Consider the following 23,020-nt stretch of genomic DNA (forward strand, 5'->3'; position numbering starts at 1 on the left):
TCCAAAGTTAGTGGGGGTCGGTCATACATTTGGACTCGATTGGAGCACTCTAAATGGGTCAAAGTGGGATTTTTCAAAATTTGCCCCTACCCAAAAGTTCGACCCAAATTGGGGGACATCAGAATTCGTTTTAGAGGTATGGTTCCTTCGGCAAAGTATCTTATTTTGATCCCTAGAATATGATTTTCACAGAGCAATGGGCGATTTTTTTGCCTCCCCACAAATCGACCCGGCCTACAATACATATATCGAATATAAGCCAGATGGGATCATATGTAAGATTTTTAGTAACAACTCGAGTTTTAGTAACAACTCGAGTCCAACTGTGAATCTAACAATCCAGAGACCCACTCAACCATACACAAAATTTCGGTAAAATCGGTTCACTCACAAACACACATACAGAAGATTTATATACACATGCAAAGATACGTAATAGTTTCAGTATGTTTGAAGAGTATGGGATTGAATTTATGTATTACCATACCAGGTTCAATTACCCTACCAAGAACACTTCCAGAGATATGCAGTATAAAAATTCGGTTTGTGTGGGAGATGCCACGCCCCCTTTTCCAAAAACATCAATTGTTTTCCATGAGTACGCGATTGATTTCATATATCTCCAACAAAGTTCCAGTAATCTACCATGAATACTTACAGAGGTAGGGAGTATGAAAAATTCGGTTTGTATAGGAGGTGTCACATCCCTTTTTTCTACAGCCCCGATTTTTCTTCATGACTATGCGATTGATTTTATATATCTCCATACCAAAATCTAGTCCTCTACCATGAACTCTTCCAGAGATATGCAGTATGAAAAATTCGGTTTGTATGGGAGGTACCACACCCCTTTTTCGAGTAGCCCAAATTTTTCTTCATGACTATGCGATTATATATCTCCATATTAAATTATAGTATTCTTCCATGAATACTTTCGGAGATATGCAGTGTGAAAAATTCGCTTTGTATGGGAGGTGCCACGCCCCATTCACTTAGCGGCATGAAATATACATTACATCCGATTCTCATACCTACCAAATATACACAAAAAATTTCATGAAGATCGGTCGAGCCGTTTCGGAGGAGTTCAACCACAAACACCGAGATACGAGATTTTTATATATTAGAAGGGAGATAGTTTAATTTTTTTTTATTTTTTCAACTAACTAGTATTTAATGAAATATTCAAGTCAATCTTTTAATAAAAACAGTTTAAAGAAAAAATCATAAGTCATTTTCTCCATGATTCACCAATAAATAACATAGTACTACAAAAAAGAAAAAAGCAGAAATACATGGGAAGTTATGCGTATTTTCTGGTAGGTCTTTTCGAGTAAAATCGAAATACGAAATTTGCCAAACACCCCCAAAATCTTGATTTACCGTTAAAACCTGGTTTTTGCGCACTTATAAGCCAGTAACTTAGCTCATTATGAACCGAGTTTCGTTTTATTGTCGCGATTAAAAAGAAAAGGCTTGGGCCTCTCCAACGAGATATATGTGAATAAAGAAACTTTAAGAGATCCGTGTGTATTTACCCAGCAAACACATTTTCTTTTAATTTTTTCCGCCTTTTTCCAATTTTGGTGAGGTTTTACGCACTATTTTATAAAAGTATGTTCACGTATAAATATTATCTCAAACAAATCCATTTTTTAATCACCCTGTTTACACAGCAAATCTCAGATTGTTAGCCGTCAATTTTTGTTGTGCTTCTTATTCTCACATCTCAAGGAAAAGTTATGGTTATGGTGCAGTTCATGGTCCCCACCGAAAATTGATGCAAAGTAATCAAGGGTTTGTAAAGGTATTTTTAATAAAATGTTAAGTTAAAATATATTTATATTGCTTAGTATTGTAGAAAAACGTGATCACGGCGGCACAGAGAAGAAACATAACTTTTTTTTAGTTTGTGCACTTCATGTTCCCCACCGAAAATTGATGCAAAATAATCGAAAGGGGTATGAAACGACGCGTATTACTTCCATTATTAAGAATCCGAAGGTGGAAACTTATTTTTTACACCGTTCAAAAGTTATTTGCAAAAAACTGTTTCATTTAGCACAACTTTGTTACTACTGAAATCACATTACGAAATGAGTACATATTAATATCTCGATGTTCGGTATAGTTTATTTTAACCGAATTTGTAACAAAAATCCACGAAACTTAATGATTTAATGATGTATTATACTGAAAACTACGAATGTAAACCCGGCGCCTTTTTATTCCACTAGTTGTAATAAAAACATGGAGGTGCTTGGTGTTGCCAGTTCATTAATAACAGAAACGTTTTAAAGCAGGGATTCCAACAAAAACATGCAAGATTTTGCTTTTTACGTTAACTCGACTGACCAATTCTGGCGATTTTTTTTACAGTATTACTTTATAATTTATTTTAACGAAATATGTGCGAAATCACATTAATGCTGAAATATTTTTGCAAAAACAATGCGGTATTTTGGTGCCCCAAATGATTATTTTATCAGTAACCATAATATACATCACTTACCACACAGAAAAGGAATTCTAGTTACCTCATCCTTTCCCAAGGCTACATCACTGGGGCGGTAGCCCCAGTTGGTGCACACCAAAAGGAGAATTCTATTTGGTAAGGGTTACAATCCTAAAGAGCGGCCGAAGGCCGCCTACGCAGAAAGGAATTCTACGCAAAAATACTGTGGACGCAAGTAAAAATAGACATACGCATATCAAACAAAAGGGAAATTAATTTTCTTTATACCAAAAGAACGACAACACTATTCTAATAAGGCTAGTTTTGAAAAAAAGCAGGTTAAATGGAATTTTTTCATATATTTTTTATAAAAACCAATTTTTATCAGCAATTAGAAATGCAAGGCACAAGGAATGCAGACCAAAAGAAAGGTGTATTAATTTCCTTTAAAACTATATATTATCTTTTACAAACGCTTTTCCAGTTTTTGAGATAATATGGGTTTTCAAAAAGCAAATTTGGATCTTTGACCTTCGATATCTCGCTTAATTTTAATTTCTGCAAGTAAATTTTAGTACCGTTGTAATCAGCTCAAAAAGCTCTATCGACTGCTATTCTTAGTTTTTTTTTCTAGCGAAGCGGTGGGTATTCTTTACTTGTTCCGAATTACATAAGGATTTGTGAAGGGGTGCATTCTTATATACTTAAAATCGTTTACATTTATTGTTATTGGCATCTCTAAATAAAACCTTTTCTTATAGTAATATATTGGCAACACCAAGCACCTCCATGTTTTTATTACAACTAGCGGAATAAAAAGGACACGTCGGGTTTACATTTGTTGTTTTCAGTATAATACATCATTAAATCATTAAGTTTCGTGGGTTTTTGTTACAAATTCGGGTAAGATAAACTATGCTGAACATCGAGATATTAATATGTGTTCATTTCGTGCATATATTAATGTGATTTCAGTACTAACAAAGTTGTGTGAAATGAAACAGTTTTTTGCAAATAACTTTTGAACGGTGTAAAACAAATAAGCTTCCGCCTTCGGATTCTTAATACTGGCAGTAATATGCGTCGTTTGATACCACTTTCGATTATTTTGCATCAATTTTCGGTGGTGACCATGAAGTGCACAATTAAAAAAAAAAAGCTATGTTTCTTCTCTGTGCTGCCGTGATCACGTTTTTCTGCAATACTAAGCAATATAAATATATTTTAACTTAACATTTTAGTAATAATACCTTTATACTAGGTTCACATATAAGTAGATTATCCTCATTTTCGAGCTTAACACCCTAATCTGTAATTATAACAAGAGATTAGCCATATAAAATTCGTTCCTTGTTAATCTGTAATTATAAATTAATCTCCGATCTAACCGATAACTTTTCGGTGTCCATCCTAGTTTTATCGATTGTTTTTGCGAAAGAGAGGAGAAATGCCAAATGTAAAAGTAAACAAAAATGTACGCTAGCAAGTAAAAGAGGTTTGTAAAGGTATTTTTAATAAAATGTTAAGTTAAAATATATTTATATTGCTTATTATAGCAGAAAAACGTGATCACGGTGGCACAGAGAAGAAACATAACTTTTCCTTGAGATGTGAGAATAACAAGCACAACAAATTTGACGGCTAATAATCTGAGATTTGCCTGTGTAAACGGGGTGATTAAAAAACGAGCTTTGATTGAGATAATATTGATATGTGAACATAGTTTAACTCCCTAATCTGTAATTAGAAAAAGAGATTAGTCATATAAAATGCGTCCCTTGTTAATCTGTAATTATAAAATAATCTCGGATTTTACCGATATCTTTTTGGTATCCATCCTAGTTTTATCGATTGTTTAAGTAAACAAAAATGGGCGCTAGCAAGGAAAAGGGTTTGTAAAACTATGTTCACATATCAATATTATCTCAATCAAAGCTCGTTTTTTAATCACCCCGCTTACACAGGCAAATCTCTGATTATTAGCCGTCAAATTTGTTGTGCTTGATATTCTCACATCTCAAGGAAAATTATGTTTCTTCTCTGTGCCGCCGTGATCACGTTTTTCTGCTATAATAAGCAATATAAATATATTTTAACTTAACATTTTATTAAAAATACCTTTACAAACCTCTTTTACTTGCTAGCGTTCATTTTTGTTTACTTTTACATTTGGCATTTCTCCTCTCTTTCGCAAAAACAATCGATAAAAACTAGGATGGACACCGAAAAGTCATCGGTTAAATCTGAGATTATTTTATAATTACAGATTAACAAGGGACGAATTTTATATGGCTAATCTCTTGTTATAATTACAGATTAGGGTGTTACGCTCGAAAATGAGGGTGATCTACTTATATGTGAACCTAGTATAAAAAAATTAAGAATATATCATTAATTTTTTTTATTGTTCATATATGTACATATATACATCTAACAATCTAAGTCGAAGTATGAAAGGGTGTGATAACTAACCCAACCTTTTTCTTTATGTTTCTGAAAATAAAATACTTAGATTCCATATACTGAAATAGAGTTAGATTATTCTTATTTTTAGGCCGAAATTTTTCCCTCAGTGTAGTACTCCCTGGCTTGGGCCCGCACCACTGAAAGAGCCTATGGGCCCATAGATCCTAAATCCGGCGCTGTATGTATGTACGGTGGAGTTTGTATGTACAGTATTGTATGTATGACAGTGCTGTATGTAACTTAGCAGGCCTATGTGCCTGAAGATACTTAGTAGAGTTGCAAAACTATCGATAGTTTTTGATAGTTTTAAAAAACTATTGATAGTCTTCGATAGTCTCAAACAAATAAACCATCGATAGTACTATCGTATTAAAATGGTACATAAAGAGAATTTCTTAACTGCCAAGAAATTCGTATTTATTTTTGTTGTATGTTGCATTTTTTTTTGCTGGCAATGTCACTTATTTTCTGCCATACAAAGTATGTTCGAAACGTTTTATGGATGAAAGTGCACAAAGTGTATACAAAAACATAAAACTTGTAAAACTTACTATTAGCTGATGCTCTGAATTCACAATTTGAAATATTACTGTACAATATTCCTGCTGGAGTTGTAACACTATTGATAGTTTTTAATAGTTTTGAAACAAACATCGATAGTCTTCGATAGTCTCCAAAACATAAACTATCGGTACTAACGATAGTTTTTCAACTCTAGTATCAGCTGTATCAAATTCTCATTAAAAAGCTTGACATTTTTGGGCACTCCCATGTACTGACGATCAAAAACTTTCCCCACATGCGTGGAATTCTGCATCCGGAATCTTATATGAGTCATTATGTTTAAAAAGGGAATTAACGTAAATGGAGGGGTCAAACATTGAAAGTAATATTTCTTACGTATTCTTGAAATACTGATTTCAAAAGTGCTGTTCGCTCTTACCTATTGGACTTGTTTACAAATTATTTCAAAATTAGTTTGCAAAAAAAGTCCGCAAATCTATGACAGATGGATAAAGAATTGTTAAACTTTGTGTACCTTTATTTCAACAGTAATAACTGAAATTTTTGTAAAATAACAAATGTAAAATATAGCAATTCATTTAATTGATTATGGATTGAAGATATGGTTCTAGCAAAGTGGCTGAATGGCGGAAATTGGCCAAATCCATCACGTCTGTGTCGCTTTCTTCACCGCAATCGGAATCATAGCAACGATGGTGCATCGACCCGTACGGTTGACGTATTTCCCTGAAAATGTTGGCGTTGTCGACTTTCACCATAGGATGAGTGCCGGCGCAGCGCGGTGACAATGTGGAAACAGCACCATCCGGATCAGAACGGCAAGTTATGTTGTTGTTTCTATCATGATGAGTCGATACTTGCAAATTCGCATCGTTTTCTTGTTGCGGTTTTTCGCTGATTTGGTGATCCTGGGGTAAAGGCTCAGCGCAAATGATGGTATGATCGTCATTTCCTATCTCGTCGCCCTTCCATTTTCCTCCACTCAAATACAATTGCAACTGGTGTCGTATATTAGCTTTTTCATAGGCACGTTTACGCTGAAAGTCCTCCTCAACACTGTGGGTGAAAAATTATAAATTTATTTGCAATATATCTGGCGCTAGCCATCTAAGCGACACAGTTCAAAATCTGTGAGTAAGGCGTAGCAATCTCATACAACTCAAAGCTGAACTGAGGGCAATCTGATAAGCGTTGAGGGAACAAGCGAGTTGCATACTTACACATCATGTCAAAGTTATAAGCACAGCAATTTATTCTTTAACAATAACTGTATCGATCCAACAAACTTTCGCAAATTTTTGAGCCTTTTAAATTAGATTTATTACAAATATTTGGCTATGCAGTTTTGTAGCCCATTCAATTTTAGTATAAAAAATTTAGTTTTATGTACATAGGAGTTACCCTTGAGTTTGCCAATGTTTCTTTTTTTATGTGAATATATGTGGTTCGCTTATAATTTTTACACAGGGCGTAGAGTTGCGCAAATATATTAAAGCACTCTGACGGCCGCACTCAGAAATATAAATTAAATTAGCTCTAGCGGGCACTTAACTAATGATCGTTAAATCTGTTAATCAAATACAAAAAAAGTCTAAGTTCAGGTGAAGCCGAACATTATATACCCGGCGCACAGTGGTCTAGGTGGGAAAAAGTTGGAAAATCAAACTCTTTAAATACGATTTTTTTTTGTATATTTATGTTTGCTTATATATATCTCGTGCAACTGGTTATGTGAATGCAAATATTCGTAATATCCATTGTCTGAACTACGACACTCAGATAACATTAGGCGGCAGTCCTTCCGTATTACTGAGGGGACTTAATTGTCCATCACTCCTATGAAGTAATACCTAATCTGTAGTTCCGTGGTAGGAATAGGTTAGGTTTAGCGGATTAAAGTTTCTCACAATGGCTTTCGATGCCTTACCCCTCTTAAAAAAACAATAACAACGTACCGCCGTCGAGGAGACCGAAAAACGACAGGTACTGTCACGGCGCTACAGAGAAAAATACGCGAGCTATGTGGAATCGATATAAGGAGCGGGAAAAAGGAAGCGAGACACATTTGCCGGAATACAAAGAGAGAGACCAAAACCAAAATCTTGGCGAAAATTTGAAATGCTGGTGGACAGGAAAAACTGCTGAAAATGCTATCACTAAGTTAGGTGACTTACGGAAGGTCTCAAGACCAGGCCGAACTGCTGTGCTAGTTACCGAACATGCTGAAGTTATGAAGAGAGCACTTTTCCACCCTGCTGAATGGTAACAGCACTGAAAGTAGTAGTAGAAGATAAAGCCAGTCGATGTCTACCAATTTTGCGACTGATAAACAACAAAGTTGCTTTAGCTGACCGTCTGCCAGCTGAGCTATCCAAGAGTGGCGGCAAAGAGTTGATAACGTGAATGAATCAACTATTTGCAGTATATGATCGGATGATCACATGCCCAAAGACTGGAAGTTAAGTGTCCTCAACTAAATCCACAATCGCGGGATCGGCTATAAGGTTTTATAGAGTGCATTGTGTGAAACGCTAAAGCCCACCGTGAACGGACTGAATGGGCATTATCAGTGGGCTTTAAACCTGGTGAATCCACTATTTACTAAAGGTATGAAAAAAAAATTGATTCTGACATACATTTTTTTAATTTTTGATGCAATATTGATATCTGTTGGTTTGAATCGATTAAAATCGAAGAAACTTCCTTCGCTACTTGTAAAAGTGATGCTGAGTGAATCGTGCGGTATGGGTAAGACTAAAATTTTGTTTGTGTAATTTAAACCAAATAAAGCCAGTTTCCGAGTGCATGTACACATATAAGTATACGTTGAATTAAAGTAAATATAAAGTTTTAATGTAAAAACTTATTGATTTAAAGTTATTACTAGAGCTGTAAAACCATCGATAGTCATACCATTCGACGTTTTCGATAGTTTGCATAGTATCGGATAATTTTAAAATGCATTGACGAAGCTATTTATACAAACTTTTTAGTTTTATTTAGTTCCTGAAGAATATACGGCGATTTTCAGTAACTTTGTCCTTTCTCTTCGATTTTTAAAATATTTTAAACCGATAATATAAAAACCTAAAATTCCCAATCGTAGAAAAACAAATCGCTTATAAACGTAAAGAAAACTGTATGTTTTACAAAAAACTTTCATCAGTCCAACTCCGGCTACACTCACTCCAAAATTTACGGAAAAGTCCATATTTCAAGAATGTGCTACAAGAACCCAAATCATTGTACAAATAGCCGAACCATACCCCGACTTCTACATGATTATTTATCCATTCAATCTTTGAATTTCAAAGTATCAAACGCAAATACAAGAATATCCAATATTTGACTACCCCTGGCTTATATCAATAATTTCTTCCATCGACGCACAATCAATAACACCATAGTATGGTTCCAAAAAGATATTTAAACTATTTTTTTTTTCAAATTTAATTACACCCGAATTCAACCGAATGATTCATGCACTTTAACGCAATTCTGGTTTATTCAGAAACTTGAAACCACTTAACGGTACAGAGTAGTGTTGCCAAGTTTTGAATTTGAAAAAGCACTAAGACCCAAGAAAAATCGCGTTTTTTCTCGAAAATGTACTAAATTTTTATTGAAGGATTTAATGTACTTTTTATGCATAAAGTTTTATTGCAAGTATTCTGATTCAAATTAGTAAAAATCAATGTTTCTATTCAATTCTATTTTATATAAATTCAAATATTTATTGTCATCCAATATTTTTTTCCAGCGTTGCTGTTTCGCTTAAATTTGAGCAAATTTTATAAATTTTTTCCTGACAGTTTAAGTATTAAATTTTTTCGTTTTGCAAAATTTTTTTACAATTCCTGTCAAACGAAAGCAAAAACAAAAAATTAAGTTTCATGAGCTATGTGGAAGTTTAAATCTACAATGCAGTCTGTTATGATCTCGTTAATTAAAGGAACGTAATGAACTTTTCTTTCCAACCGGTTCACACCTGAAACATAACGAAATTTGATTTCGCGTTTAATGTGTCTTATTTGAGTGTATTATCTACCGGCGCATAGTGAGAACAATTTTTTTGTCTAAAAAAGCTTCCTACTCCTCAAATCGCACCCGAGTTCGATTATTCTTTCTTTAAAAGATTCGGCAATGGCAAATTGCCGAATGTAATTCTGGCATGATTGAAATTGCTGCCACATATTTTGTTGGCAAACAAATGCTCTCTCGCTTATGATTGTCATTGTGCCATGCTTTTGTTTAAATTTTCTAAAGTTGCTTGCCATGGTACAATAATTACAGGTGTTGTCTTCCCAGAGAGCGCATATTCCGATCTGCCTTACTTGAAAAAACATCATTGTTGCCCACAGTTTACTGCTAGGGAGAAGGGATATTTTCATACCACATATACCATGTATGTACACGTATTTTTTTAAACAAACCATTTCTTTTCAAACGTTTTTTCTTTCATTTTGAAAAATGATACAAATTAAATTGAGAGAAAACAAAAAGCAAACCCAAATGAAAGTAAAAGAATCAACATTGAACTGTGTCAAAATGAAAATAAGGGAGCACGAAATTCGATGTAAAGCAAAACTTTCTGGGAAGACAATACCTGTAATTATTGTACCATGGTTGCTTGCGAAACTTTCAATTGCTATAAAATTAACTTCCATTTTTGTTTTAGGTTTACAGATTTGGTGTCTTCAAACTAAAAAAACACCAAAAAACGCACCGAGCACCCAACTCATAAATTTTCGGGTTTCGAATAATGAAAAGCACTAAATTTAGTGCGAAAGGCACCAAGTAGGCAACAGTGGTACATACTACGTTTATACGGACGTATTAATTAATAACAATTTGCAAAATGGTAAATTTTGCCGTATAGACGCTGAGTTAATTTTTTATTTGCAAATAACTAAATCACGCAAATAAGTATTGATTTGCAAATAAGCGCAAGACGCCGCCATTCTTAGGTTTATTTTCTTTTTCGATGGTCATCTTATTGTCGTTTAATAATCAAGACGTTGCCATTTTTAACTTTATTTTCTTTTTCGATAGTCATATTATTGCCTTTTTTTAATCAGGCAATATTAAACAAGAATTTTTCACCATCGAATAAACAGTGAGTTACGTATTTGCAAATTATTTTTATTTGCAAATAGCTTACGTATAAACGTAGTAACAGACGCATATATGCTCTTCCCTTTTCTTCTGAACCCCTCTCTTCCACTAGCAAGCATAATTTAATTCAATACTTGAACCGTGTAAAACCCGGTAATAGGTAAAAAAATAGTGATGTGTAGCAAATCAATGTTGCCAAATTCCTATTTTCAAAAATAAAGAAATGCATACTAAGTAGTAGATATAATATAAACAATATGCACGATGTAGGGAAGAAAGGTGGCGTCCATCTCGGTACCGCTATTCCGCTCTCAGTGAATTTGACAGAAACGCTGTTTGTATGACGTCTCACTTGCGCAACTTTTTTACGTGTCTCTTGCAAAATTTCTTCTCCTTCTTCCATTCTTGCCCGCGTTTTGGCATTTCTCTCTCGCAGCTGTACCAGTGTGACTTCACGCAAAAATTATTCTCAAAAATCTTCTCTGATGGGCGCAAACAAGATTCTTGACCAATATGTATATTTCCTCAAACAAAGATTATCGATAGTGGAAAACGACCATTCGATAGTGCGCAAAAGTAGAACCATTCGATAGTACCATCGATAGTTTAACAGCTCCAATAGATACTTGAAGAAATGCAATGAATAAATGAACCAAGAAAAACGGAATAAATAATCAGTGATTTTTACGAGCAGATGTGTAATTAATGGAAATGAGAAAATACTAGAAACAATTGATTTTCGTTATACCAATCGGCTTAGTGCCAAATTTTTGTCTTTTTATCAAGATATATCCAAAAATCCGCGATTTCGAACGATTCCTCCGAGCCGGTTTGATACCAAACGTGGTATGATTAATGTGACTAACCGTACTTCATTCGGAAGTACAGTACTTCTTTTTTCGCTCTTGTACTTCGAAGTACAGTCAAATGTACTTCTTTGCGATATTTTGAACTTCTCCGATCTTCTCGACCATCGTCGCATGGCCTGGGCGATAAATTCGTTCAAACCATTAACAATTTCGCGTTTAAACCTACTTAATAAGGCTTATCTACCGCTCACTTCGTGACAGAACTGTCGCGGCGGAGTAGGGGCGTCTGCACGCAGTGCAGAGTCAATAGGAGCACTCCACAAGGTTGTGTTCCCTCTCCCCTGCTCTAGATTGCGGTTGTAAACCACCTTCTAGAGGAACTGGGAAAAGTGGGATGTCAGGTGATCGCCTATGTAAAGGGTGGGGAACTTTAGGTTAAGGGACGATTTCTGTACACCTTTTTGATCTGACTCAAGGTTACCTGAATCAGGTAACTAGGTGGGCAATCAACGGCGGCTGTCGTAGAATCCTAACATTGAGGATAGGGTAGGAAAGGTGTCGGTTGCCTTGTACTTCTGTAGGGGAGCTATCGATAAAAGGTGGGGTCTATCGCCCAAATTTATTCCTTAGCTCTAGGAAACCAGACTAAAACACTTGTAAAACAGTAATTAGCGGAGCATTTTCGCAGCACCAACTGCTATTAGGCTAAGGTAAACCGGAAAGAAAACTTTTCTCTGCTGCAGCAAATGTTTTTATAGGGCTTTTTAAAACACGGTACCTCTCACGGCTTGTAATGGGGGTTTTGACAGGCCATTGTGCAGTGGTTATTCATGCGGTGAGACTAAGAATTTCGTCTGATCATTTTGTGTCAGCTGTCAAGAGGAAGATGAAGTGAATCTCCACACTTTCTTTTAGACTGTCCAACCTGCGCGAGACTAAGATGGAAGCATTTTTGCTCGCAATTCTGAACAAACACTGAGCTCTCAGGGATCGAAATTAGCCGGATTCGAAATTTCATAATCGACTCCAACCTAGCCTGTACTTCTTCAAGCTATGAATTAGTTGGTCACATTAGGTATGATGTTGTTGCCGCGATCAGACGGCATAGTTATATTATTCAGTTTTGCATCATATCTGCCACACAGAACGCGGTCTACCGCCTCCCGTTAGTCTTTGTCACGACGCCGGGCGATCCAATTACAGATTTCCCGCGTGACCGCCTCGCTGGATTCAACTAAAAATGAGTGAAGAAACGGAAATATTTATAGAAAATACCATGGCATAAAAAAGAAGGTGGATTCACTAAGCTTTAACTTGACATTAATTCATTTTTTGACAATTAGTATTATTGTCAATTTGCTTTAAAGGTGTTGCCACTTAAAACATAATTTAAATTCTAAAAATTATAAAAAAGAATTTTTTTTTATATTTTCTTCATACATATCAGTTACTACGTTTATACGTAAGCTATTTGCAAATAAAAATAATTTGCAAATACCTAACTCAGATGGTGAAAAATTCATTTTTAATATTCTTCTTCTTCTTTTTTTGGCGCTGTAGCCGCCTAAGCGATTTTGGCCGAGTTCAGCAAAGCACGCCAGTCGTTTCTCCTCTGTGCCAACTGACGCCAATTGGAAACGCCAAGTGAAGCCAAGTCCTTCTCCACCTGATCTTTCCATCGCAGTGGGGGCCTCCCTCTTCCTCTGCTACCACCAGCGGGTTCCGAGTTGAATATTTTCAGAGCTGGAGCGTCGGTGTCCATTCGAACGACATGACCAAGCCAGCGGAGCCGCTGTATTTTAATATTGCCTGATTATAAAAAGACAATAATATGACCATCGAAAAAGAAAATAAAGTTAAAATGGCAACGGCTTGATTATAAAAAGGCAGTAAGATGACCATCGAAAAAGAAAATAAACCTAAGAATGGCGGCGTCTTGCGCTTATTTGCAAATAGTACCACTAATCAATACTTATTTGCGTGATTTAGTTATTCGCAAATAAAAAATTAACTTAGCGTTTATACGGCAAATTTTACCATTTTTCAAATTGTGCGTATAAACGTAGTATGTGTTCATATGGAATAGTAGCTTAAGTGAAAGGCCAGCTTTAGTATAACGCAGCATTCGCAGCATACGACAGCGAATGACTCACTGGCGCCAAGCCGTTGAAGCCGTTTTGGCAAATAAACGTGCAAGATATAGTTCCGATTTTTTATTGATAATTGGCTTAACTTTAGAGCCACCTCGAATATGTTTCCAAAAATCTCCGAATATTCAAGCTTATCTGTCTAGAATTATTGCTTAAAATGTTGGTCTAAACATACTAGCAGAATCCTTTACAGTTGGGTGGTCAGCTTAGTCTTATTTTATGCTGCTCCGATTTAGGCCGAAAGAATGGAGGAAAAATTCTACGCAAAGAAACTAACAACTGTGTATCGCTTAAGTGCACTGAGAGCTGTTTGCGGATCCCGAACAATTTTTGATGAAGCGTCTTTTGTAATCGCCGGACCGATCTCAGGAGACATTCTGGCGCATGAGATGAAAATAATATATAACCGCCTGTCCGAGAACAATGATGGTCTAATGCGAAATAAAATAGCTACCGTAGAAAGTCGTTGTTCTATGCAAATCTGGAAGAAACTATGAAACGACTCAGAAAAAGGGGGGAGCCACAGGCCTAATGGAGACTCCAGTTTTCACTCAGACCAGTTTCTCTCAGGCCACGGTCCTTATCTCAATATATTTGGGCATAACGATTCCCCGTACTCTTCTACTTGCACGGGAATGAGGGAAAACGCGAAACACAGAATCCTTCGCTACGCCCCTGAGACACGAAACATACTGCAGTGCAATGGAACACTAGCCTCAAACGGGAACTGGCAGAAGATATGTACTCTTGTCACATACATTTAAGACGAGTTGAGCATCTAAGTAAGCGCAATAATACGTAATAGGCGCCATAGACGGTGCGTCACCCCATTCGATGTTTTCGATAGTTGGCATTGAAACTATCGATAGTATCAAATAATTTTAAAATGCATTGCCGAAGCTATTTATATGAACTTTTTAGTTTTGTTTAGTTTCTGAAGAATTAGCTAATTGTTATATAGTGATTTTCAGTTTCTCTTCGACTTTTAAAATATTTTAAACCGATAAAATAAAAACCTAAAATTCCCAATCGTAGAAAAACAAATCGCTTGTAAACGTAACGAAAAATGTATGTATTACAAAAAACTTTCATCAGTCCAACTCCGGCTACGCCACAGTATTTTTGCGTAGAACTCTCTCCAAAATTTACGGAAAAGTCCATATTTCAAGCGTGTGCTACAAGAACCCAAATCATTGTACAAATAGCCGAACCGTACCCCGCTTCTACATGATTATTTATCCATTCAAAGTATCAAAAGAAATAACAAGGATCTCCAAAATTTGACTAACCCTGGCTTATATCAATAGTTTTTTCCATCGACGCAGAATCACTAACACCATAGTATGGTTCCAAAGAGATATTCGAACTAGTTTTTTCTAATTTAATTACACCCGATTTACATGATTCAAGTACTTCAAAGCAATTCTGATTCATTCTTTTTTGTGTTTTCTATTTGCTTTTACACGCTTAAATTTTGTTGAATTCCAGTTTTTGGTTCTTTAAATGGGAAAAAAGGAAATTTCAAAAGCAAAGCAAGAAACTTGGAAACGGTACAGACGCACATGTGCACTTCCCTTTTCTTGCTTTTTGTAAGGGTTTTATAATGCTCTTAATAAACTTAAAGAATATATATTCTAAAAGAGGTTTGTAAGGCTCTACGTGTAGACATATTTGTTGTATTGTTGTTGTATTTTTCTATTGAAAATTCTCTACAAATTTAAGCTTTTAGATCTCTATAAGTTTTCTTCATTCAGAATCAGCAACAAACAAATTTATACACTTCTATAAATTTTAATTCTTAGAGAAATTGCGCACTCTTTTTTCGAAGTAGGGTAGGGTTCCATTTCGTATTTTGCTAGATAAGAAACAATTCATTGTGTTTGAAGTTATATACTTATACACATACCTACATTTTTCTGTGTAGGTTAACTGCTCTTCCTCTTTTCGAAGTTGGATTTCTCTTCACAAAGATTATGAATACTCTTTAACCATACCATTCCAGACTGCGATAGATAACACAGGCCTGCGATGGTATCTCCCTTAAAAAACTAATTAGAAACAAGTAAGAAAGCCTAAGTTCGGGCGGAGCCGAACATTGAATACCCGGCGCAAGTACTAAATATATGGTTTTAACCTTTCCGAAAGTTACCGCTAAATGGTAAATTAGCGTCCTTAAATTTCGAAATATTGAAGTTTCAAGCATTTCTGAAATTTACCGTTATATGAAAAGCGGCCATAATTTTAGTCCGATTTCAATAATTTTCAAGTTTTGCTTTTATGTGGCAAGCACAATAACTATACCGAGTTTGGTACAAATTGGTAGAACGGTTACCGAGATACATATATGTGATCATAAGTGGGCGGTGCCACGCCCATTTTCCAAAATTTTATCATAAGCGTATTTCTTGATAAAGAATTGTTGGGAGCATCAATTTTGAATAATTTAGCTTTAATATTTACGAATTTATCGAAGATATTGTATTGGTCAAAATTACCGTGGATGTGGGCGTAGTTATTGTCCCATTTTAAAAATTTTCAGCCGTTTGGTATGCTGTGCCAAGGCCAACAACCGTGCCAAGTTTGGAAGAAATTGGTGCAGCGGTTACCAAGATATACACATGTAACCATAAGTGGGCGTGGCTCCGCCGATTTTCCAAAAGTTTTAAATATTCTTATTTTTCGTCTAAAATGTATTGCAAATATCAATTTTGAGTGAATAATCTTTAGTAGTTACTAAAATATCGCAGTTTTTGTATTTCTGAAAATTACCGTTATATGGAAAGTGGGCGTGGTTCTCAATACCAACCTACCTCGGATAAATGGAAACCTACATACTAAATTTCGTTGAGACATCTAAATTTTTGCTCGAGTTATCGTGTACACGGACGGACGGACAGACAGACATGGCTTAATCGACTTCTCTATTAATTTTGAGCATTTATGTATACATTTGTCTTTATCTATCTCGATTCGTTTTGGCTGTTATAAACAACCGTTATGTGAACAAAGTTAATATAGAAAGGTACAAGTGCGCTCGGGTATAAAAATTCCATCACGTAAATTTTCCGCGAAAATTCCCTTTTAATTTTCTTTAATGTTACAGCTTATTAGGCGTGTCAGTGGCAAATACGCCATACGCGCCAACTACCGCGGAACCAGCCCTCTAAGCATAGGTTATAAGGTCTTATCGAGTGTATTGTGCGAAAGACTGAAGCCCACCATCAACGAACTGATTCGACCTTATCAGTGTGGCTTTAGGCCTGGAAAATCCACCATAAATCAGGTATTCACAATACGCCAAATCTTGGAAAAGACCCACGAGAATAAGATCGACACACCATCTATTTGTCGATTTCAAAGCCGCTTTCGGCAGCACGAAGAGAAGTATCCTTTATGCCGCGATGTCTGATTTTGGTATACCCGCGAAACTAACACGGCTGTGTAAAATGACGTCGAGCAATACCACCAACTCCGTGAGAATAAGGAAAGACCTCTCCGAGCCGTTTGATACCAAACGAGGTTTCAGACAAGGGGACTCCCTTTCATGTGATTTTTTTAACCTGATGTTGGAGAAGATAATAAGAGCCGCAGAACTGAACCGCTCAGGCACAATACTTTACAAGAGCGTACAATTGCTGGCGTATGCCGACGAAATCGATATTATCGGTAAAAAAATAAGGGCTACGTCTGTTATGCCTTCTCGGGATTGGATAGAGAAGCAAAGCGAATGGGTATGGTGTTGAACGAGGACAAAACGAAGTATCTCCTGTCATCACACAAACAGTCGGAGCATACGCGTTTTGGCACCCACGTCACTGTTGACAGGTACAAGTTTGAAAAAGTAGATGACTTTGTTTATTTGGGAACCAGCATTAACACCAATAATAACGTCAGCCTTGAAATCCAACTTGCCAACAAGTGCTACTTTGGGCTGAGTAGGCAATTGAGAATTAAAGTCCTCTCTCGTCGTAAAAAGATCACACTCTATAAGTCACTCATCATACCTGTGCTGGTGTATGGCGCGGAGGCATGGACAATGAAAGCATCTGATGAGGCGGCTCTTGGAGTTTTCGAGAGAAACATTCTGCGAAAGATTTACGGACCTTTACGCGTTGGTGATGGCGAATATCGCAGACGATTTAACGATGAGCTATATGAGCTTTACAACGATGTAGACATAGTGAATTGAAATTCAGTGGCTCCGCTGGCTTGGCCATGTCGTTCGAATGGACAGAAACGCTCGTTCTTTGAAAAATGGCAACGCGAGCGGCGGTGCTGGTAACAGAGGAAGAGGAAGGCCTCCTCTGGTGGAGAACGACTTGGCTTCACTTCGCATTTCCAATTGGCGTCAGTTAGCAAAAAAGAAAAATGACTGGAGGATTCATAATTTGAGAAGCTTTTGAGAAAAGTCTTTCTGCTGGTACCGAAGTCCCCACTAAAGTCAAATATTTAAATGCCACTTTGTACAACTTTGGAAATTGACTTTGAATATCCTTCCAAATTTCTAGAGGATTATCATGAAGCCTACTCACTGGGCTTTTTTAATATGTGGATAGCTGATAAGCCGTCATTTGCTCTATTGAATTTCCAGCTGTTATGAAAAGAGATTGGTGATCACTCCAAAGGGAAAAACTAATTTCACTTCTATCGGAGATCGGAATCCATAATGTCTTCCCCATCCGCCGCGTCGCTGACCACCGCTTTGATTTTTTGTACTGCATACGAGCATGCTAAAACATCCGCAAAATGGAGTTTTTTAAAGCGCGGATCCAGAATGGTTGCAACCGCAAGTGGGGTTACCTAGTATCCAAAATTGAAATTGGAAATTAAAACAGAAGAATAAATAAATAATAATAATAATGAATAAATAAATAAAATCACCATTTCCAGTGATTCCATCCTTTTGTTTATTTCTCTTAAAAGATGTTGTGGCATGTTTTTTACCATTGGATCGGTGTTAGTCAATACCCTAATTTTTCGGATCATGCAAGAGACAAGGGGTATAATCTTACTTGCGTGCAGTACCTGTCTCCAGAGACTTTTTTTATGGTTGCTTCTAATGGTTGGTTGATTGATTGGGTTTATTTGTAGAAACGAAGCAGCTAACAAGTGTTGAGGCAGTTGCAAAAGCCAAGGCAGTGGTTTCACCAGCGCTCCAGCAGAAATCCGTAAAGAACGTCAGCGCTCCAGCAGCAGCAACTGCAACTACAAATCTGCCAGCGCTTCAGCAAAAGCAGCAGCAGCAATAATACCTCCAGGGCTCCGGCGGTAAGTGAGTAAGTGCAGTGAAAGTGAGAGTGAAGTGCAGTGAGGTTAAAAGTAGCGCCGGCTGCATTGCCAATTTGTCGAGGCGCGAGTGCTGAACGCCGGCACTAGGTGCCACACGGTCAGGCGTCAGTGCGCCTTGCTGCAAGGCCCCTACCCAGTCCGATAGTTTTTAAGAGCGCCGGCTGTAGTGCCATGGAGAAGGCGCAAGTGCTGAACGGCGGGCCTAGGTGCCATCAGTCAGGCGTTCAGTGACAAACCAGGCCCCCACGCCCCACCAAACCAATAGAAATCCATTAGAGACCGACCTGGAGCAAAAAACGGTACGGTTTTAGACTTCTCGCGAGCTATGAGAGTAATTGCGCGAATTTTCCGAGTTTTTAGAAAAACTCATCCGGTGCATAAGTTGGCCGCTAGTGACAAGACAGACGAAATAACCGCCGATGAAGTAAAGCAGGTAAAATGTCGTCTCATCCTTATTGCACAGAGACGTCACTACGCAGATGAATACAGTGCCATCAACGCTTCAACGGCAATCAACGCGAAAAGTTCACTTCGCGCTCTCAACTCCTTCCTCGACAGGAACGGAGTTATGAAGGTAGGAGGACGACTGGCGTTAACGAACTTACCTTACTGTGAACGGTATCCAATAATTCACCCGTACGACTGCCAGTATTCAAGATTGCTCGTAAAATTCACACATCTGCATTCTGCATGGGGGAAACCAGCTCATGTTGAGAATTTTGCGGTCCGAATACTTGATAGTGCGAATGAAAAACTTGATTAAAAATTCAATTCTTAACTGTAAGGTTTGTGTTATTTACAGAAAGAAGGCGCGGGAGCAGTTGATGGCAGCGTTACCATCAGAACGAACTGAAGTATCCAGACCATTCACCAACACTGGAGACGACTTCACCGGTCCCTTTGAGGTAAGGAGTTTCACGGGTCGAGCTTGTCGCATTACCAAGGGCTATGTCTGCGTTTGCGTCAGTTTTGTGACGAAAGCAATACACTTGGACGCCACCAGCGATTTGTCCACTGCCACATTTTTAGCAGCTTTTGCCCGTTTCGTGTCTAGACTAGGCTTCCCGAAAAATATGTATTCGGACAATGGAACCAACTTTGTAGGGCCAAATAAGGCATTGCAACAAGATTTTAAACTCTTTGTCCCAACAGCACAACCCAGACTTACGCTCATCTGGCATTTTATACCTCCAGGAGCACCTCACATGGGAGGGCTCTGGGAAGCGGGGGTAAAAAGCTTCAAGATGCATTTCAGGAAGGTAGCGAACAACATGCGTTTTACCATTGAAGAGCTTTCGACTCTGTTGGCAAAAATCGAATCGTGTCTTAATTCATGACCAATCAGCCCCATCTCTGAAGACGCGGAATCAATGCAGCCCCCAACCCCAGGACACTTTTTAGTTGACACCCCGCTACTGGCAATTGCTGAACCCGAAATTAAGGAGAACCCAATATCTATTGTCAACCGGTGGCAAAAGATAAAAGCGACTCACCAGACATTTTGCAGATGGTGGAAAGCAGAATACCTGAAGGAATTGCAGAAGAGAGTGAAGTGGCACCTCCCCGCCCCCCCCAACGAAACCTCGAAGTTAACGATCTGGTCGTCCCCCAAATGAATAGCGACTTGGCAGAGTAATTAGGGTCTTTTCAGGTCAGGACAGCCGAGTACGAGTTGTAGAAATACGAACGGCACGCGGAATCATAACTCGACCAATTGTAAAATTGATACTTTTGCCAGATAGACAAAACAAAATAATAATCGTATCTCTCTTTCCAGAACTCAATAACGCAAAATGGTACGTGCTTCAAAAATCACGCCCCAAACTCCCAAGGGTCAATACCGCTGCCCAGTGTGCCGCAGTAACCACCGCTTGGTCTTTTGTCGGGAGATGCTCAGGATGGAACCAGCCGAGAGACTGCGTGCTGTCCTCGTGCACCGCCACTGCGCCAACTGCCTGTCGCCGCATCAGACAGCAAAAGATTGTATTTACTTCCTCCCGGAGCTGCGAGCGTTACCAGGGCCGGCACAATAGTCTCCTCCACCCGGGTGAGGAGCCCCGGGGCGAGGAAGTCCTTCCGCCTGTACTAGATGAAACGGAGGTACGGCAAAGGCCGCACAACGCCCGACCATTGTCGGAGTCGAGCGATGAAGGCGAGGTGCTCGAGATCGAGGCAGACGAGGAAGATCTCCATCCAGCATTGTATGATGATGCTCCCGATCCTAACGGCCCGCCGGCATTCAGACCTCCTCTGTCGGGTGTCCGGTCGGCTATACGGCGGGCCCCAGCAACGAGGTCGAAGCGCCGAGGCACACACCGAGGCCCACGGCGATTCCAGCAACAACCCCACCGCCGTGGTGTGAGAGACGCCCGAGAGCGGATTACGGGCACGGCCCGCAACGCTCCTGGGCTCTCTGTCCTCACACCCACAGTAGCGGTTAAGATAAGTTCCCGAGGGAGGACGGAAGCAGTGCGCGCCATTGTCGACCCAGCGCAGCCCAGGTCGACAATGTCGCTCCAGCTGGCACGCCAACTTCAAGTTTTGCCACGGGGCTATGCAGATATGTGCCGGCTCACTCTTCGAGGATGGCACGAGAGACTGGAGATCTGCGCCGACGTCCAACCAGGCTTCTCCCGGGTAACCCCCGCTCGCACGCAGGACGCCAGAATCACCAGCGAGTTTGACAATTTTCGGCTCGCCGACCCGTCATTCTACCAGTCCATCGCTGTATCACTGGTGTTAGGAGCGGAGTTGTATGCGATGATTCTGCCTCCGGCACTCATGCCAGCCACACCCACTCGACCCACGGCACAGAAAACCGTATTTGGGTGGATAATCTCGGGAGGCACCATCTACTAGTGGACAACAGTAACCAATTGGCCTGAAAATCAAAATGAATTGCTAAAGAAAAAAATGAATTGTTAAAGAAAAAAATGAATTGTTAAAGAAAAAAATGAATTGTTAAAGAAAAATGAGTTGTAAATATCTAGGTAAGTTTATTGCAGCGACACTGTAAGGTTGGCGGCATGTTTACGCTAGCCCCCTTCACCTTAAGTATGTTTATTAATTAGAGAATTTCACTTCTAGATGTCGCTGTGATCTAAGTGGGAACAGTTACTCGTTAATCGAGTTCCTTTTTCTCGAGTCCTGTTACCCGCCTCGGATGTTGGGTTTGGCCTTCTGCGATCACCCAACACTCTGCCACTTTGGAAGAGAACTCCGAGCAATTAAGTAAGGTCCTCTAATTATTAATACATTCTATATATTTTTGTTACAGCTATTTTATATATATATATATAATAAAGAAGTGTCCGTTAGGCGCTCTTTTATGTATGTATATGCATACATTTGTGGTGAACAGTGTGTTCGATTTTAATTTGTTAACGCTTAAGTCAACCCTCGAAGGACTTCAGGGATTCGGCACCTCCTCGACCCTCGTTTGCCGCGGAGTTCAAGAGGAATTCCCGGCCCCCATTTCACCCCGTCCCGAGCAAATTGGTTTTAAGTATAAGTGTCTTTGGATAGAAATCTGGCTGTAGCGCCACATTTTTTTTTATATTTTCAATGAGAAAAAAAGAAGTTCGAAAGGAAACAAAAACAAAGTTTCGTTTTCTTATTAGAAGCAAAGAACGTAAATGTATAAGAAGCGACAACTCGTTACCTTGAAAATGTGCCGCGACGATTTTGACCGTATCTGAAAGGTTGCGATGAGGAGTTCGTCTCCCTTTTGACTCTGTCCGCGGCAGATTTTTGATTTTCGCCTCGAACGTGGAAAAAGCAAACAAAACAGAAGGAAAGCGGCAAATGTGAATGTCGGTGATTATTTTGCACAAGTGATTGAAAAATTGCATTTCAATTTAGAAAATACATAAATGGAGGTGCAAAATATAAAATATTCAGTGAATGTGTAAGATACTGACGTGCCTGTTTGTGAAAGTCTCCTTATTAATAGTAAAAAGTGTTTGTCAACAAGTGCCGATTGTTGGCGTCTGTGGATAAAAAGTGATCATTATATTAAACAAAACCAGTGTACTTTTATATAAAAATGCATAAGTTTAATAAGAAATCTATGCATTTAAATATGAGTGTACTTATGTTTTGTTTTCATCTGGAAATTTACATATTTAAAGTGTGCAAAAAAATGGTGTGTTGGGAGATTTGATGAATAAAGTGTGTATACGGCGGCTTTATTACAAAACCAATGTTTATTA

At 38.3% G+C, this 23,020-nt stretch overlaps 1 protein-coding gene across 1 annotated transcript in view; it reads right to left on the minus strand.

The window, feature by feature from the left end:
* Positions 1–5,863: 5,863 nt before the first annotated feature.
* Positions 5,864–23,020, minus strand: part of LOC108363209 (uncharacterized) — a 71,103-nt gene continuing 53,946 nt past the window's right edge. Inside the window, exon 2 of the mRNA XM_017616499.1 lies at positions 5,864–6,502. Coding sequence (XP_017471988.1) covers positions 6,025–6,502 — 478 coding nt within the window. The 3' untranslated portion in view covers positions 5,864–6,024. The remainder of the gene's footprint in view (positions 6,503–23,020) is intronic.

Source organism: Rhagoletis zephyria, unplaced genomic scaffold (genome assembly GCF_001687245.7).
Source record: "Rhagoletis zephyria isolate East Lansing unplaced genomic scaffold, Rhagoletis_zephyria_1.1 Rzeph_scaffold_01215, whole genome shotgun sequence".
Taxonomy (NCBI): Eukaryota; Metazoa; Arthropoda; class Insecta; order Diptera; family Tephritidae; genus Rhagoletis; species Rhagoletis zephyria.